Source organism: Capra hircus, chromosome 5 (assembly GCF_001704415.2).
Source record: "Capra hircus breed San Clemente chromosome 5, ASM170441v1, whole genome shotgun sequence".
Classification (NCBI taxonomy): Eukaryota; Metazoa; Chordata; class Mammalia; order Artiodactyla; family Bovidae; genus Capra; species Capra hircus.
In genome coordinates, this window is record NC_030812.1 from 7068772 (window position 1) to 7088987 (window position 20216).

General features: G+C 36.2%; 1 protein-coding gene across 8 annotated transcripts in view; it reads left to right on the top strand.

Annotated features, from left to right (window-relative positions):
- NAV3 (neuron navigator 3) overlaps positions 1–20216 on the top strand; it is a 619023-nt gene that overhangs the window by 220551 nt on the left and 378256 nt on the right. For 7 of the 8 annotated variants that reach the window (XM_013963652.2, XM_005679745.3, XM_013963656.2 and 4 more), the window contains exon 1: positions 9887–10161. The exons of the other annotated variant lie outside the window; for it this stretch is intronic. In XM_013963652.2, coding sequence (XP_013819106.2) covers positions 9919–10161 — 243 coding nt within the window. In that variant the 5' untranslated portion in view covers positions 9887–9918. Of the gene's footprint in view, positions 1–9886; positions 10162–20216 lie in introns of those variants that run through there. 8 annotated transcript variants of the gene reach the window in all.

Here is a 20216-nt window from a genome sequence, read left to right on the forward strand (position 1 = left end):
TTTAAAAGTTAGCAAACTGTTCATATCCCTGGTTCTATATTCCAAGTTCCCCACATAGGATGTATTGTGCCAATTGGTGATAGATTTCAGCCCATCCCATTTTCAGCAAGTCTAATGGTACTTAATTCCATTTTATTTTGGCTGTGCAAATTTTCTCTATATTCTTAAAGTCCACTGAAGACATTTTCAGTTACTGCAGCGATATCTGTCAGTGATAGTGGAATTGATTGATTCCAAACCTGCTTGGTACTGTTATAGATCTTGGCCGAGACAAGACTCATGGCAGCAGTAGATGTTTCTGTGAACTTTTTATGAGACCAGTGGGAATCTTATAAATATCTTGGGGGTTCCCTATCCCCTCACCTTCTTTTTAATTTTTGTCTGAACTGAATATTAAACATGGTATAAATATGCTACTCATCCTGAGTACCAGAGTTGACTAAGAGGATTTTAAGCTGAGGTTACTAAGAGTCAAACTTGCTCTATTAGATGAAATTCTACTGTATCTCCAGCTACTAAATAGCAAGCTATCAGCAAATTTTGAAAAATCTCATTTCTTCTAAGTTTGTGGATTGTAAATCTTCAAAATATAGCTGTTGAAAAATGAAAAATAGACTCATATTTTAGATACCAAACTTAGTTTTCCTTTTTTTTTTCCCTTCCATGTTCTCGTCCTTGCCTAACACATAAAGCTTATAAAGTTTTTGTGGATGCATTGTCAGGAGGATAATAAAATGTTTTTGCTAAAATATTTAGCAAGAGACTACAGGTACATGAAATAAAGTGAAGAAAACAAACAAAACATCTCAGCCTTAGCCTAAATTTTCTGCTTTGAGAATTAGATGTTCCTGATATATATCTTACATTGATGATGATAAAGAACTTCCTGTTAAATTAATTGAAATTAATTAATTAAAATCATCTTTAGAGAAATCTGTTGTAGTTTGTCGACATTATGCTCTTCTATTCAGCCATCTTCAAAGTCCAACGAATTAAAACAGGAAAGAGGAAGATTTTTCAGGGTAACATATGTGTTGTTCATAAATGCAATAACCAAAAATATGTAAGAAAGAGTTAGGCAACAGTTTCTATTGCTGTCAGAAATCATTCTTCCATTTTGAAATTTCAAGAAAGGAATCCTTGAAATGTGGATAATGTGGAAGTGAAGGGGATATATATTTGGATATCATATGTTGGTAAGAAAACCGATTGGCAGAGGAAACAGATATCAAGATCAGGAGAATATTATGTCAGTAAAAGGATATACATAAAGAAAACCATTTTGGTGAAAAATAGATAAAAAAAGAAAAAGAAAACTTTAAAGTGTTACCTCAGACTTGTTTATAAAGAATATATTTGAAGCTTGCATCTTTTATGGTATATTTTCTGTGTATTTTTGAATCCAGTGGGTTAGATATCCCTGATACAAAAACCATGGTTTTCCAGTTATTAGTCTTATTTTATCCCCGGGCTGCTGTGAATGGGGCCATTGCGTACAGCTGAGAAGATTGTGCACTGCACCAACCCAGGTGTGAAAGGCACTACAGCTACAAAGTGGTAACCCTGGGTCATTACTTGTGTTCAGTGGGATAAACAGATGCCCCTAATGTATATGGAATTTTATGTTGCTGTTCAAGCACCTGAATAAAATACTTGGGATAGTAGGAGAGTAATCCTTAGACCACGTGTTTTCATCCTCACTCTTCCTAATTCCTCACTCCTTATTTTCATGTCTATTATGTCATGAATATTATTCATGATGAATAATATTCGATCTTGCTAAATCTCTCAGTATTTCTCCTCTCCTCCCCCCACCCCCTAACAGCTGTTTTGAAATATCCCCAGGGTTCCTAGTAAAATGTTACATGATCTGATAAAGACCACCTTTGCGAAGCTATTGATTTGGGTGGGTTTTCTGGGTGGTCTCCTATAATGGAGATGAAAGTTGGTTATGTCTGAAATTCCCTTTGCTAAAACTGAGAGACATATCTCCTCCTGATCACAGGCAACAATTAATTTAACTCACTTTTTGGGTTAAAATATAAAAATAAAGTTAGGAAGACAACTTTAGAAAAGTTGTCTGAATTACTCAAAGAATTCTGATGCACCCTCAAGGTATCTGAAATAAAGCAAGGGATAGTTAACAATATTCTGAAAGATATAAGAACAGTGGTTATATATAATGCCATAGGGTACTCAGTGTGTGGGAATGTGTAATATTTCAAGTGATATTCCTACAAATTCTTCATGAGAAGTGAGTACAACCTTTGCCAACAACAATTTTATTGATCACTTTTAAACAGTTATGCTTTATTGCTTTATCTCTTATTTTAAACAACTCCTATTTATTGAATATAGTTGAAAATAATGAAAAGTGGCAACAATACTAAAAACAATATTATGTGAAAGAAGTGTGTTAGGCACTCAGTCATGTCTGACCCTTTGTTACCCCATGGACTATATATAGCCTGCCAGGCTCCTCTGTCCATGAAATTCTCTATTAGTTATTCCCTTCTCTGGGGGTCTTCCTGACTCAGGGTTCAAACCCAGGTCTCCCACATTGTGGGCAGATTCTTTTCTGTCTGAGCCACTGTATGCTGCTAAGTCACTTCAGTCGTGTCCAACTCTGTGCGACCCCATAGACGGCAGCCCACCAGGCTCCCCCGTCCCTGGGATTCTCCAGGCAAGAACACTGGAGTCGGTTGCCATTTCCTTCTCCAAGCCACTGTATACTTTTATAAAAATAGACTTTATATATTGTCATGTCTAAAATTGGGCTTCCCAGGTGGCTCTAGTGGTAAAGAACCCACCTGCCAGTACAGGAGACGTAAGAGACGTGGGTTCAGTCTCTGGGTCAGAAAGATCCCCTGGAAGAGGGCATAGCAACTCACACCAGTATTCTTGCCTGGAGAATCCTATGATCAGAGGAGCCTGGTGGGTTGGAGTCCATAGGATCGCAGAGACGGACGTGACTGAAGCGACTTAGTACTCATGCATGCCCAAAATTGTTCGGCTGCATTTTCCAGGACCAAACTCTCAGGACTTGGTTTTAGTTCCCTTTCTTTACCTTCATAACACAGTGTGTTTATGTACTTACATGTCAATAGAAATAGTCTTTTCAAGTGTATTTTTAAAGTTACTAATGTCCTTTTTGAGTAAGATCTGCTGTCTTATTGGAGCCCTGAAATTTATCTGGCAAAGCTGTCAAAGATACTTTTGTCTCAATAAAACAACTGTGCTTTCCCCGGATGTGTATATTTTTCGCTCTGGAAGATGATACTCTGAAAGGGAGAGTATCAGCATGCAGTGCCATTTCAGAGCTTACTACATTTGCTTCTCATTATACCTTGTGGTTAAGAGGCTTCTGAATTTGGTGAATTTTATTTGCTCAATTGACTGTATCAGTAGTATACTGTGAGGAAGCCTATAAGACGCTAAATATATGCCATAGAGCAAATATAATTAGTTTCAACTCTCTTGAATTGTTCCTCATTTTACTGGGTATCATGTGCATTTCCCAATGTTCATTAAATTTTATTATTGGCTCTTTCGTACTCATCACCTGCCTTTATATTTGAGCCAGCTGCTTTACTTTCTTTTTCCCTGTCTAATGCCACAATAAAGGTATATTTTGGCTTTATGCCCCTTCAAATATACTATATGGCTAATATGTCTTTCTGCATCAGATATTTCCCAGATATCAGGAGGAAAAAAAAAAAAAATGGTGCCAGTGGGGATTTTGGAAAGAGACATTCTAAAACAGATCTCAGTGTTTTAAGTGTTTCAAGCCAAGTTTGGAGACTAGTTGTAACTTCATGCTCATTGTATCTGATGTTAGTTGTATTATTTAAATTTTCTCATTAGATCTGGCAGACAGTCTAACCCAATCAGTCAAACAGTTTGCAAGTTGTCAGTATAAATTATTTCTTCTCTGTGCTTTAAGGGAAGTACTCAGCTAAATGAAAGAGGCTCACAAACCAAGAAAGGTTTTGAGGTGTATTGTGAAAAACTAGTAACAGTCAACAGTTTTCAGGATGGATTGGAGGAAAAAAAATTAAGATCTGACTCTATTTCTGCTTCTGACCATTACAGATTAATAGGGATCTGACTTAATCTCCTGTCTTAAAAAACTGGAAATGGGACAAAGTTATAAAAAAAAAAAATGACATTGTTCAGTTTTTGAACAAAAGGCAGCGTAAATCTGTGGTACCCAAGAGAAGGATAATTAAAAACTGGTTCTATCATTGTGCCACCTTACTACCTGGAGGCAATGTCCAAATTCCAGAGAAAGTCTCTAGAACCCAAGCAGAGTCCAGCAGGTGTGCTGAGTCGTAGAGACTGAAATCAAAGTTCAGAAAACCTAGAGGTCTAAATTTTTTAAGAATACCAGAAAGGAAGGGAAAAATGAATGAGAGGGAAAATGAGAATGAACACTGGAAACGTACAGAGGTGTTTTCTCAAGTGTTTGGTAGAGGACTACACTGTACTTGTATGAGAAGGAAAAAAGCAAAGGTCTAGAGAAGAAGCACCATGACGTAGTATGATAAACAGTCCGCAGAACTCATGTAAGTCTAGGGACTCTTGGTATTCTCCCCAGCTAGAGTGGAGAGGCCACATAATAGATGAGGTATTTGTATTTCTTTAGAAGTGGTGTTAAATTGACTCTAGACAACAAGCTGCTCTATACCTTTTTTAAAATAGCTTGTGATAAAGTCTCAAAAGTAACTTAATTGTGCCATTACAAACTCATACATTACATGAAATCCAGCAGACAATAATGTATAATTCAAAACATCTCCCATCCAGGAAAAAATTATCAGACATGTAAAAAGCAGTATAAATGAGTCATACCTAGGAAGGGAAAAAAAAAATTTATAAGAAGGACATAATCCAAAATGACAGAAAGGATGAAATCATGTATAAGAATATTAAACAGCTATTGTAAATATTCCTCATAAACACAAGGTAGAAGAGAACATAAATATGGTGAGAAAAGAAATGTTAGATACAAAATATTTAAATATTATAGAAGTAAGGGTTGGCGAACTTGACAATGTAGCAATAGAGGTTTACTGACTGTAAAAAAAAAACAAAAAAAAACAAAACAGAACAAGAAAACAACACAGAGTTAAAAGACCTTATGGCAGAAAGTGAAGAGGGGCTAAAGACCATCTTGATTAAGGTGAGAGAGGAGAATGCAAAAGCTGGCTTAAAACTCAACATTCAGAAAACGAAGATCATGGCATACGGTCCCATCACTTCATGGCAAATAGGTGGGGAAACAATGAAAATAGTGAGAAACTTTATCTTCTTGGGCTCCAAAATCACTGCAGATGGTGACTGCAGCCAAGAAATTAAAAAAACGTTTGCTCCTTGGAAGAAAAGCTATGGCCAACCTAGACAGTGTATTAAAAAGCAGACACATTACTTTGCCTAAAAAGTTCCATCTAGTCAAGTCTCTGGTTTTTCCAGTAGTCATGTATGGGTGTGAAAGCTGGATATAAAAGGATGAGCACAGAAGCGCTAATGCCTTTGAACTGTGGTGTTAGAGAAGACACTTGAGAGTCCCTTGGACTGTAAGGAGATCAAACCAGCCCATCCTAAGGGAAATCAACCCTGAATATTCATTGGAAGAACTGATGCTGAAGCTGAAGCTCCAATACCTTGGCCACCTGATGCAAAGTGATGACTCACTGGATAAGACCCTGATGCTGGGAAAGATTGAAGGCAGGAGAAGAGGGTGACAGATGAGATGGTTGGGTGGAATCACCGACTCAATGGACATGAGTGAGCAAGCTCCAGGAGTTGTTGAAGAACAGGGAAGCCTGGTGTGCTGCAGTCCATAGAGTTGCAAAGAGCTGGGCATAACTGAGCAACTGAACAACAAAAAGACCTAAAGAATAATGAGCACATGAATAATCTGTGGTTCAAAACAAATGGTCCAACATGTGTGTACCGGGAGCCCCAGCAGGAAAGAGGGAGGCAACAAATATTGTTAGAAATAACTATTCTAAACTTTCCATCTTTGGAAGAACTCTAAATACTAAAGAACACAGAAGAAACATAACAAAATCAAATTGTTAAAAATGAGTAAAATGAGCAAATCATAAGAAAAGCTGGATGAACTAGCTGCAATACACAGGGAGGAACAAAGATCAGAATTACAACGGACTTCTCCTTAGGAACTATGCAAATGAAAAGCTATAGAGTGGTATCTTTAAAGTATCAAAGAAGGAAAATCCATAACTCAGAATTCTGTACTCAGAAAAAAATTTCTTTGAAAAATGGATGTGAAGTAAATCCTTTTTCAGACAAACAAGCTGAGACAGTTAATCACCAGCAAATCTGTAGTAAAATAAATGTTATTGAGGTTGTTCAGGGAGAAGGAAAATGATACCAGATGGAAATTTGCATCTACACAAAGGAATACATACCACAGGAAATAAAATTATGTGGATAAACATAAAATGCGTTTTTATTCATTTTTGTTTTTCTTTAAAAGGAATTGACAGTTTAGAATAACGTAATAATGTGCTATTTTAATATATGCTGCTTTCCCTCAGATTTGATGAGAAAAATGACTTAATTTATCTCATTTTTTAAATTCTCACAAGTAACTTGTGGAAGAACTAGAGATATTCCCCCCATTTTACAGAAGATGAAACTGAGGCATAGCAACTGCCAGATTTGTACAGCTAGTAAGTGAAGAAGCCAAATTTGACTACAGGCAACCAAGGCTTTTAAAGTCCATCCCTGAACTGTCAAGCTACAAATCAAATAAAATGTAAAATAAGATAACCAATTTATTAAATTCAATTCATAAACTTCTCCCTCATGATTCTTATTTAGTAGATTTGGGACGAATTTGAGAATCTGTATTTGGAATCTGTATTTTTAGCGAGCACTCCTGATGGTAGTTTGTTGAATCCAGTTTGAGAAACTCCAAACTGGAGTTTCTGTTGACTTTAAGTTCATTACTTCTCAGCACCTTTGTCTCCTATTCAAAGGTGGTGTTCTTTTTAGGATGAAATGGATGATGGTGCCTGGCACACAGTGCCAGACTTATTCTCTATAATAGGTTAGCTTGTGTTTATTGTACTTAGTGGTTGATGTAATTTCCTAGGCTATCAGCAGTGACTATTTTCAATTCTATATTTCTGTCCTAGTGAAATGATATTGTGTAATAAGCAAAAGATATTTCAAAGTGAAAGATATCCTTTTGCATGTGAACATTGGTTTTCAATTTGATTGTATCAGGAAATACAGTGTGTTCTCCTCCAGCACATTTCTGAAATACCAATTAGCTTATGCACAGTTGGTAAATAGAATTATGTTGATATAATGTAGCTTTATATGTCATATATTCTAGATCAAGGAGGCAGAATAAGACAAGGTAGAAATTATAGCCTTGGGTAGGAAAAGAAATCCTCAGCTTTAATACTATCCACTCAACAGGTGCCCTTTTGGCTCAATTTTAAGAAAATTTAAAGAGTAAGTCCCTTATTCAGGGCCTCCGGTCTTGTGTGACTTTTAAATATTTGCTGATTGTACTGCCCCATATGCCCATTTCAGTGGCAAACCTTTGGACTCAAAAGTTTGCCTTTCAGCTAGATTTTTTCCTACCAATTCTAATTAAAATATCTCCAGTGCTTCTATTCAATATGTTATTTGCTTGTTTTGTTTTTAACTCTGAGCTTGACTGCTTGCCTGGGTGGTCCTAATTATCTTCCGGAGTACCGGTATTATTTTTTATTAGTGATCTGCTCCCAAAGTCGCTTATGTTTTGAATGACCTTCCCAGAACCTGATTTCCCCCCCAGTACTATTATTTTAGCTATGCCATTTTGTCTGCAATGCGAGGACTGCAGGGTGCATTATCTTCTCACGGAATTTAAAACCTGTTTTAGGAACTTGAACATCTGGTTTGCAGTATCTCAAAAGTGTGTTAAATGGTCTATAAATGTACAGCAACTGACTTGCACTAGAAATGTAAAGTAAAGTAACTATTTCTTTATGACTACTAGTGTTATGTTTGTTTCGTATTATCCCATTGTGTAAAGCCCACTTGAGATGCTTTTTAAGTTTGCAAGATTTCTAAGTTGTATTTGAATTTCTTCTATACTTATATCAAAAGAACAAAAAAAAAGTACTTTAGTTCTTGGATTAAATTCAAGTTTAAATTGGATTAAAAGTACATAATAATTTTAGACTGGGAAAGAGTAGACAAATAAAATCATTCCTTCACTATAGAGAGATATTTTCTACAATAGTGATTATGATTTTCATATTTGCCACCAGTTCTTGAAAGAATACTAAATGTTCATTCATTTTTCTATGGGCCTTTACTTAGAATATTACTAAATCTTAACATAGTTGATAATTTTTACATAAATGTTTTAAAACGAGGAAATCTGTGAATGTTTTACAGAATTCTTCAACGTAAGGGATATAAAATCAAATAAATTTCTGTTATTAGGTATAAATTTTCTATTGAAATCTCAAGACCATCATATAAGTATGGTTTTGCTAAATGGTGGGGGAATTTCTCTGGGGACCCATTATCTAAATGCAACTGCTTTAAAGACAGTATGCTACATCAGATGCTTTCTTAAAAACATACCCCTTGCTTTTATTATAGATCCTGGTAAGCTTTTACTAGAAATGAAACTTGATCTGATAATTAAAATCATTTTATGGATAGAAGCATTATTGTTCTTAGCCACTGAATACATCAATGGACACTTTTTAGAAGTTTAGAATTTTAAGTTAGATTTAATGGGCTTGAATAATAGTTTTATTTTAAATTGTTTCTTAGTTTTTAAAGTTACTCTTTAAATAGTATAGGCTCTTTCACTTTTTAACTGCATGATTTTCATCAAATTACTTAAATGAATATGAGTTAGCCTTTCTCTGAAGTGGAGAAAATACATGTGCCTATTCTTGAGTTATCCCATTGGTTAAGTGTGATAATGTGTGAAGTGCTTGCCTAGTAACTGTTATGTAATACATTTCCCATATGTATTAGCTCTAAATATTATTATTGTCACCATAATTAAATTTTAAAATGATTATTGTATATCTGGTGTCTTGCTCTTTGTACTTACTGTTTTCATAACCTAGGCAGTCATGATCTGCTGAGTGATTTAGCAGTTTTAGCTGCTATTGCATGAATTTAACCTGATTTCATGGGATGAAACGGAATGAACACCATGGTTCATGGCTGTCAGTAGTGAAAAATAGCTGGAAATCAGACAAACAGCTTCATTGCTGAGATTGTTTCCGGGCTAAAAGTTCTTCCAACAGCTGTTTGTTTTGGCCATTAATCGCGTCCATTCTTTTTTTCTTTCTTTTTTTTTTTTTTTTTAAAGCTGGAGGAAATACAATTTTCTTTAAAAAGAGAGTATAGGCTGATCATTTCTGAAGTCAGGAAGAATGCCTGTCCTTCTACTATTGTGGTCTCTTGGCTGCTTTGGCAGTTGGACTGAAGGGTTTTCCTTTTGTTCTTTTTCACTCGCGATGCTCAGACTCAGACTGTTCTAGTGAGAAGAAACAGCAAATCTAGGAGCTCTTTAATCCTAGAGAAAGAGCTCTGTAGCAGTTACCTTCAAGAAAAGTTTCCTCCCCAAAGGAGTATTTAATATTGCATGGGCAGTGACGCACTGAACAGCGGAGAGAGAATGAATACTTGAGAGAATGAAAACATGAGAATTCAAGCCAGCAAGAAACAAACTTAACTAAAGATGAAGGGAAGTTTTGCCTCTTCCTGAAAGTTATATTATTAGTTTTTTTTTTTTTTTTAAACCATGATGACTGCTAGTTTTGTTTAAAGTATTTGTTCTGGAAATACTAAAGTTGGAGTCTACCAGACTGAGGTTAGAAGCATTTTCTTTGGCAGCAAGAAGATACTTTTATAGAAGCCATGCCTGTACTTGGGGTTGCCTCAAAACTAAGGCAGCCAGCTGTTGGGTCAAAGCCTGTTCACACTGCTCTTCTGATACCAAGTCTTGGCACCACGGGGTCACAGCGCTCTTCTTCGAGACCTCTGGAACTTGCTGAATTAGAGAGCTCCATGCTGTCTTGTCAGCTCACCTTCAGATCAAAGTGTGAGTTTGAAGAGAAGAAACTCCTCCAAGGAAAAGCTAAGGAGACAGAAGACAGCAAGGTTAGTGACTGAAGGTTACCTGCAGACTTTAAAGCTGAAATGCAGATTTCCTGTTAGGTAGCATATAAAGCAAGTTGTGAATTGGAGAGCAGTAGAGGCATATGGGTGTAAAAAAGTTAAGCAGTTTGTATGGCCAATAAGCCTATGTGCAGTTGTTGTGAAAGTTATGAACAGACTTCTCTGAATATGCCTGTGTTATCAGAACTACTTATTGATGAAGTACCTTGTTAAATCCTAGATATCTCTCTTACTGAAAACCATAATTGATCACAAGTATGAGGTAAAGGGGAGCTACTTTTCACATACATTATAAAGTAAAAATAAGATTTATTTGTGAAAAGTCATACAGACACCATCACTTTTCTCTAAATCATTTGCATTTTATACACTTTCTGACCGGATATGTGAATCCTAGCCTGCTTAATTCATTACAATATAGAAGAAAATGAAATATGATTTTCCTTGATACTGCACATTTGTCTGGGTTTTCGCTTGTAAATTGAAACCTCGGGTTTACTCATTACTGACATCTTTTTCAGTCATTTAATTTATGACATTTGTGAACAGTAGCTCTTGGGTTTTAAACCATACTACACTCGTTTTCTCCAGATGCTGAAAGGTAGCATGACCCTTTCTTTGGTGAACTTCGCAGGAATTCATTTATACTTTGCATCACGTTTTAATGCAGCCTTAACTTTGGGTGTCCAGCTTTACAAAGTCACCATTCTCATCTCTGACTCCTTTGGAATGAGTTGATTTTACTCTCCCACCCACATGTATGTTAAAAATAATTTAAGAAAAAGTCTTTGTACAGAAATCAACTGTACAAGTTGAAAAGAAAGTCACCCTTTTGTCTGAAATGTCCAGTCTGTCCTCACTTGTTCGCATCTTCTCAGGCACAGCAAAGTGCAACTTTCTTCATAAAGTCTCTGCCAGTTACCTTTCCTGCCCCTCCGTCTTCTGTTGTTCATCTGTAGCAATGATTGCAGCGTCTTGATTTATACTGAGTTTTAATTATCTGGATAATTTATTTCTATCCCCACTAAACTGAAAATATGTAGAGCCTGGGAACTTATTCTCTGTTACAGTTTCCTCTCCTCATCCTTTATGCATAACAATTAAATAGTCATTGAATGGATTAACACCTGAGTGAGTGAATCAATGAATGAAAAGACAGTTATGCTGAGAAAGATTTAGTTATGTTCATGAGTCTCTTTGGACCATTCCGCCTGTAAAACATATGGCTTAGAATGAATGATTTTTAAAGTGCTTCTAGTCCTACAGTTATTGCTTTTATGTTTTAGGACAGCATCTTCTACCCAACAAAAATCAGTTAAAAGAAAGTAATTAATTTCAGGCTTAGGGTTCTCAGCCCCAAATAAACATTTCAAGGTGAAAGTAGGAAAGTGTAAACTACCAAAGACTAAAAAATATATAACTTTATGAAAATAATTAAAAGCAAATGGATGCCATTCTCTTCTAAAATTCCATGTACCAACAATGGTTTGTCTGATCTAGATGGAAGAGAAACCACTTTTCTCTCCTGACCGTGGCTATAATCTCTGCAGGTTTAGTCCAGCTTCTACTTTGATAAATGGCCTTGGCCTAAGACTTGACCACCATAAGTACTGTTCACAAGAGAATTTTGGTTGGTCTCTGGTTAGTGAACATATCAGTCATACATCTGATATTCCAATAAGACTCTGTGGTAAGTAATGCTGTATTTATAAGGATGTTTTTACCATGTCACTTATCAGATTAAAAATGTTTCAATCAAATGGAAAGAATGCCTGGTCAGCATTCCAGAATATTTCTAAATGTTAGAAAAGAATAAAGACTTACATAAACCTTTGAAAAAATTGACCTAAAGACAACAGCAAACATGATCAAGGTAGCTATATTAGAGAGAATTAGATGTGGCTACAAATTGTTTAAACAAAGATGCAACCTAACAATAGCAGAATTAAAATAGGGGTTTCGTGCCTTTTCGTTTTAAGGCTCTCTGGAAGTAAGTGCTCCATGACTGGCAGGGGGACTTCACGAGATTGTCGGGGATCCAAGCTCCCACTTTTTTGTTCACCATCATCATTTCAGCATCCATCTCTAAGGCTTGAGTGGATAACTGACTTGCACTCAATTAAAAAGACATGTCCTATTTCATTAAGGATTCTTCCACATCCATTTGGCCTATTTTATAGTTCCAAGGCCTTATCTAGTTGTAGTGGAGACTGGAAAATGTAAAGTTTATTCTAAGCAACCATGTGCCCAACTAAAAATTATGGGTTCTGTTTCTAAGGAAAAGAGACCATGGATAGTACCCACAATAGATGACTGTCATTAAGAAACATTTATGTGGAGTGTTTGGCTAGTCCTTGCACTGAGCAGCCTCACAGTTTGGTGAGAGAAAACAAACCTGTATATGGCGGGGTCAGAAATGGATCGTCAATGCAGTACTCCCTTCTCTTGTGCTTGTTTTTGGTTAGTGTACATGCCAACATTCCAGGCATCTAATCTAGATTTCCCAGTCTAACTTCTGATAATAAACATTGCTATTCCATGTTCCATATTTGCTAGAGATTGGAGATTTTGCTTCTGTACTGCAGCTTGTGTTTATCCCCTTATGCACATCTTCACTGATTCCTTTGTGCACAAGCTTGACCCTTGTTCAGTTTTCTGTCAGTTATTGTAATAATTCCAAATTGGTCCCTGCCCCAGGGATTCTCTATCACATCTATTCAAAATATTTATCATTCTGATTAAAAAAAAGAAAGACTTTAGCTACTTCTCCTGTCTTATAGTTCAGTCCTCCAATTGGTGTCACTTCTATCTTAGCTCCATCTGGCTACTCTTTTTCTCATGCTTGCTTGTCCCAACCTTTTTCAGTCAAATTAGACTCCCTGTTCTTTTTTTTCTTTTTTTAACTGAAGTATAGTTGCTATACAATACTATATGTTACAGGTGTACAATATAGTGATTCATAACTTTTAAAGACTATACTCCATTCATAATTATAAAATATTGACTATTTTTCTCATGTTGTGCAATACATCCTTTTAGCTTATCTTGTACCTAATAGTTTGTATTTCTTAACTGTATTACACCTGTTCTAAGTGTGCTTAGTACCAAGTCACTTTCAGTCATGTCCAACTCTTTGCAACCCCATGGACTGTAGCCCGCTAGGCTCCTAGGTCCATGGGATTCTCCAGGCAAGAATACTGGAGTGGGTTGCCATTTCCTTCTCCAGGGGATCTTCCCAACCCAGGGATAGAACCTGCATTGACAGGTGGGTTCTTTCTCACTAGCAACACCTGGGAAGCACATACCTATACCATACCTACTAAATACTCTCTCCCTTTCCCGGACCCCACTGGTAATCACTAGTTTGTTCTCTATATCTGTGTCTGCTTCTGTTTTGTTATATTCACTGGTTCAATGTGTTTTTTAGATTCTACACACAAGTCATATCATAGGATATTTGTCTTTGTCTGACTTATTTTCCTTAGCATAATGACCTCCAAGTACATCCATGTTGCTGCAGATGGCAAAATTCCATTCTTTTTATGGCTGAGTAGTGTGTGTGTGTGGGTACACTGCATTTTTTTGGTCTACTCATCTATTGATGGACACTTAGGTTGCTTCCATATCTTGGCTATTGTAAATAATGCTCTGTGAACATTGGTGTGCATGTATCTTTATAAATTTGGGCTTGAGAGGTTTTCCAAGAGTGCAATTGCTGGAACATATGGTAATTTTGTTTTTAGTTTTTTTAGAAACCTCAATACTGATTTCCACAATTTACATTCCTACCAACAAAGTAAAGGGTTCCCTTTTCTTCATATCCTTGCCAGCATTTGTTATTTGTGTTCATTTTGATGATTGTCATTCTGACAAGTGTGAGATGATAGCTCATTGTGGTCTTAAAAAATAAATAGCTTTAATTACAGATTTCATGTCCCGATTTCATATTCCACCATGATATTTCAAGGATTTATACTTTTTCCTGTCTACCTCTTGTTCTGACTTTCAACTTTTCTTGAATTGTCTAGTGTCTTTCCGCATATGGATCTGCTTTTCTTTTCTTCCTGGGTGTTCACCCAAATGAGAAAGAGAGACACATTGGTTAGGAGATCATACTTAAACATCTGGAGATTTAGGTTAAGAGAGAGTGTTATACATTGTCATGGTTCAGCAAATATCGTGTGATTAAGCATTAGACATCCCTGTGCGTGAAAGTTCCTTAGCCGACCTACCACTGAAAACTGGTCTTCACTTTTCAATGCCCAGCCTCCTTTCAGCTTGATCTGTCACCTACATATTACCTCTGTTCTCGTTTTTAATTTCTTTCACACATGGCTTGTTCACCCCTTCTTTCTTAGATTACCTATGCACTACCTTTTTGATATTATTATAGAAAATAAATTTTTGAGCATCTGCCTTGTACTTTGTAATCACAATGGTGTGACCACTTAGCTAGAGCTGCACATCCTGGAATGAGAAGTCAAGTGGGCCTTCGGAATCATCACTATGAATAAAGCTAGGGGAGGTGATGGAATTCCAGTTGAGCTATTTCAAATCCTAAAAGATGGTGCTGTGAAAGTGCTGTACTCAATATGTCAGCAAATTTGGAAAACTCAGCAGTGGCCACAGGACTGGAAGAGGTCAGTTTTTCATTCCAGTTCCAAAGAAAGGTGATGCCAAAGAATGCTCAAAATACTGCACAATTACACTCCTCTCCCCCACTAGTAAAGTAATGCTCAAAAGTCTCCAAGCCAGGCTTCAACAGTATGTGAACTGTGAACTTCCAGATGTTCAAGCTGGATTTTGAAAAGGCAAATTGCCAACATCCATTGGATCATCAAAAAAAGCAAGAGAGTTCCAGAAAAACATCTACTTCTGCTTTATTGACTATGCCAAAGCCTTTGACTGTGTGGATCACAACAAACTGTGGAAAATTCTGAAAGAGATGGGAATATCAGACCACCTGACCTGCCTCTTGAGAAATCTGTATGCAGGTCAGGAAGCAACAGTTAGAACTGGACATGGAACAACAGACTGGTTCCAAGTATGAAAAGGAGTACATCAAGGCTGTATATTGTCATCCTACTTATTTAACTTATATGCAGAGTACATCATGAGAAACGCTGGGCTGGCAGAAGCACAAGCTGGAATCAAGATTGCCAGGAAAATATCAGTAACCTCAGATATGCAGATGACATCACCCTTACGGCAGAAAGCAAAGAAGAACTAAAGAGGCTCTTCATGAAAATGAAAGAGGAGAGGGGGAAAAATTGGCTTAAAACTCAACATTCAGAAAACTAAGATCATGGCATCTGGTCCCATCACTTCATGGTAAATAGATGGGGAAACAATGGAAACAGTGTCAGACTTTATTTTTTGGGGCTCCAAAATCACTGCAGATGGTGACTGCAGCCATGAAATTAAAAGACACTTGCTCCTTGGAAAAAAAGTTATGACCAACCTAGACAGCATATTAAAAAACAGAGTCATTGCTTTGCCAACAAAGGTCCATCTATTCAAAGCTATCATTTTTCCAGTAGTCATGTGTGTACGTGAGAGTTGGCCTTTAAAGAAAGCTGAGCACCAAAGAATTGATGCATTTGAACTGCGGTGTTGGAGAAGACTCTTGAGAGTCCCTTGGACAGTAAGGAGATCCAACCAGTCCATCCAAAAAGAGATCAGTCCTGAATATTCATTGGAAGGACTGATGCTAAAACTGAAACTCCAGTACTTTGGCCACCTGATGCGAAGAACTGACTCATTTGAAAAGACTGATGTTGGGAAAGATTGAAGGTGGGAGGAGAAGGGGATGACAGAGGATGAGATGTTGGATGGCATCACTGACTCAATGGACATGAGTCTGAGTAAACTCCAGGAGCTGGTGATGGACAGGGAGGCCTGGTGTGCTGCAGTCCATGGGATCGCAAAGAGTAGGACATGACTACGTGACTGAACAGAACTGAACTGATCTTGTACTTTATAGGAAATTTCTCATTTTAGTCTCACAGTGTTTCAAAGAAGGCATTGTATCCACATTTACAGAGGATTAAACTGAGGCCTAGATAGAGTGGGAAACCAGCATAGGATCAAACAGTTAAGTACTAGTGTCAAAATCCAGAGTTTGAATCTAGATTTGTCTCTACAATGCCTTTTTTTTTTTTTTTGCCTTTATGTTACATTCTCTCTTCATGATATAGTTGCAATGTTCTATTTATACTTTTTTCTCCAAATTTCACTTTTTTGAAAGACTTACTTCCAAAGTCAAAGAAAAGAATAAGTGTTTTGCAGGTTAAAAGGAAGGAAAGTTTACATTCAGTTGGGGAGATATAAAGAAAATACTTGTACATAGCAGAATGGAGGCTTGATTAACATTCTTACCCTATTAGTTGTAAGAACAATCAAGGGAGAGATCACTTCTTACTATTTTGTTCATATAGTCCCAAAACTAATGCTTTGAGAACAGAAGATACTGAGAAGCATTAAATTGAATATTAAAAAAAAAACAGAAATTGTGACATAGACAAGAAAATATATGGATAATATTGCTAATGAGGGAAGTTATTTTGTCAGAGTTTGCATTGGATAGAAATCTTATTTGGCTGGAACATTCAAAAAATACTTCATCATCAAGTAGTTGGAATTTAATGCATTCTTTTGTGGAGAGGATTTCACAGAGGGATACCAAGTGGGAAAGCCATTATAATTTAAGCAGACTATTAATGAAAAGAAACAGTTTAGGGGATCAGATTATAGATGTAGGTAGATGGAGGCATTTGGTAGACAATGAAGGAGTCTCTTCTTATGTAAAAATGAGACGAAATTACACTGTTAATGACATTTCAGAGAAATCAGAGTGGAAAGGGACTAATATTAACTAATGCTTACAGAGGTTTGCTAGATGCCATTTATTGGACTGAGCACTTCATGGAATATTCCATTCAGTCCTTGCAATACTTTATGATATAAGTACTCTTGCTATCCCCATTTTACAGATGAATAAACTGAAACTGAAATTAAATTGCTTGCCAGTATCTCAATGTGGTAGAATATGGATTCAGATTGTGGTTCCAGAAGATGCTGTTCTTACCAATAAACAACATTGCAAGCAAGGAGGACTCCTTGTGGTGCCAGGGGAAGAGAAGAAAAGCTGTTGGCTGACTTGATTTCTATATGTATTGATAAGGTTTAAATATTTAATTAGCATTGCTAGTGAGTTGCAAATAAAACACTGGTGTGCCCAAGTGCCGGGAATGATCAGGAGACAATTAAGTTGACACATGGTCTCCATCAACTTGTTTGAAAAACAAAAATATTGATATATAAAAGCAATCCCATGATAGAAATACAGAGCAGCAGCTGTCAGTAGAGTAGAGGGCGGTCTCTGGCCTCCAGCTGTTTCCTTCATGGCGAGGATGCCTGGTTGCTGAGGACTGTGGACACTCCTGTGGGCTCGCTCACACAGCAGCGCTTGCAGTGCTGGCCAGGCCCATGGCTGCATAGGTCAGCCCTCTGCTCTCTAGATGGTTCCCCCTGCTTTGCCTAGTTCTGCTGTGCTTGCACATTTAATTATTTGTATTTAAAGAAACATGGTGATTTATTTTTCTCATTATAGCTCATGCTCCAAGTTTTATAGTGAAGCCATTAACAGTTGCTTTAATTGTTTTTGTCTTTGTGACAGCAATAGTGTAAAGAATATTGTAATGATCTCTGAATTTTAACTTTTTCTCTGCTTGCTGAAGACTCAGATTTTCAGTAGCATACATTTCTTTCCCTTGAGTAACAATTTATAGAAATGTGGCAGTGTAATAATTTATTATTTTAGTTTGTGCTTTATGATATGTAATGTTTTAAACTGTGAAATTACCAGAATTTCTAATGTAAATTATATGTGATTAAATGTAATTCAAAATCTCATACCACTTGTAAATTGTTCTTCTGTGGGTGTCACTGTTGAGTGAGTATTTGATGACAATTTGCTAAATGCATTCTTCTTAGCTTCTTCCTTTCCAGTGTTATAGACATTTTTCTTTCCTGTAATAAAAATGAAGGTGCTTAATATATTGTTTATGGAAACATACAATCAATAGGTATGTCGTTAATTTGTAAATAAAATAATTGCTCTATAGTTGATATTTATTTATGCTATCATGTCTCCAGGAATTATCCTCAATCTTGAACGTAAAATACCAGCTGGCATAGTTAAAAGAACATCAAATTAGGAGCTCAAAGATTTGAATTAAACTTTTGATAGATTTTGAAAGGATAAGTTATTTAAATTCTCTCGACTTCAATCTCTGTATCTGTAAAAAATAAAAGAGAACCGAGGACAGCAGTTCTTGGTAAAGTTTTTCTAAGGGTAATAGTTTTGTTATGTACCCCTTTTATTCTCCTTCGTGATTTTTGTCCTATCAGTTATCACATTTCTCTTTTTATTCAATCTTTCTCTTCAATGGATTTTTTTTGGACCAGTATGTTTCAAACTCATCACATTTTGGACCTGATGGTTCTGTGATGTGGGGAAGCAATTGTACTATCATGGGACATTTAGCGTAATTTAGGCCTTTATCTACTGCATGCTAGTAGGATCCTCCACTTGTGACAACCAGAAGTGTCTCCAGATGTTGTGAAATGTGCCCGTGGGGAAGGTGAAGTCAAACTCAGTTAAGAAGCACTGCTTTAGAATCAGCTTCTGAAAATGCTCAGGTTTTTACTATATAATAATAACAACCAATATTATTATTAATTGTTTAAACACTGAATATATTCATTAATTTTAACATTAATATTTAATTATTATTATTTGCAGATACATTTCTTTAAAGAGTAGTTTGTGTTTATTGCCACTATTCCAAGCTTTATGTTTGCTTTACTTTTCTTGATTTCTGAATTTTGTTTTCTGAGAAGTTACTAATGGCTTTTAAAAAGACATCTCTTCTTGGCTCACATTTACTTCTTATTTTCATCCTGTTTGTACCATTTAACATCTGCTGGCCACAATTGTCAACTTAGAATACTCCAATATTCATTAATGAAGTGGCCCTGGTAAGTCAATTAATACTTAAGCCTCAACTTCTTCATCTATAAAATGGAGACAATAATATAAACTAACCACATAAAATTGCTCTGAAGAATAAATGAGATATTTATTGCCTATAAACTGTGTGCCACCATGCATAGTTGGTGGTCAATGTATCACCTATTATAATACTCTAAAATATGTAATACTTTAGTATAAAGATCGGCAATATTAAGTATTGTTAGTAGAACAAAGGAAATAGTGATTAATTTCCATGCATGAGTAAAGTAACATTTCAACCATGTTTTGAAGACTGGATTTGTTTAGCCAAATAAATACAGAATAAGGAACATTTTAGGGAGAATAGCATCTACCAAGGTATGAAATACTGTGCTGTGGTTAGAAAACTATAGATTATTCAGCAATCCTAAAACTTAGATAAGAGAGATGTAGTTGAGATGAGGCAATGGGAGGGTGACATTAAATGCTCAATAAGTAGTTTGTACTTATTCTGTAGAGGATAGCGGGAGGATATCAAGAGACATGATTAAGTCTATATGTTAGAAAGATGAGGATAAAATAATAAAATATAGAAATACCCAGTAAAAAGAGAGTTCAGAAATACAGGAGTTTAGGAATGTGTAATGGAGCAAACTTTTGTCTAACCCTCTCAAGAGTGATGGAAGAGGGACAAGTCTAGTGAAATAAGCTATAACTTTTTGAATTAACGTACTAATCATCAACAAAACACACTGTGTTTTGAAGAATTTTAATTCAAACAAAAATTTACGGTTTATTTGGAAATGATAATTTGTGAATCTGGCAGCAAGTAGCAGTTAAAACTAATGATAATTGTTAATACTTTCTGAGTACCTACTACATGCTGGATGCTATACCCAATTTATTATTATTACAATTAAATATATGTAGAAACTGAGCTCAGAGAGATGTCAAGATAGAGCAGGAATGCCAACCTAGGTCTATATGACCCTTAGGTCCTTACTTTTCAATCTCCCTCTCT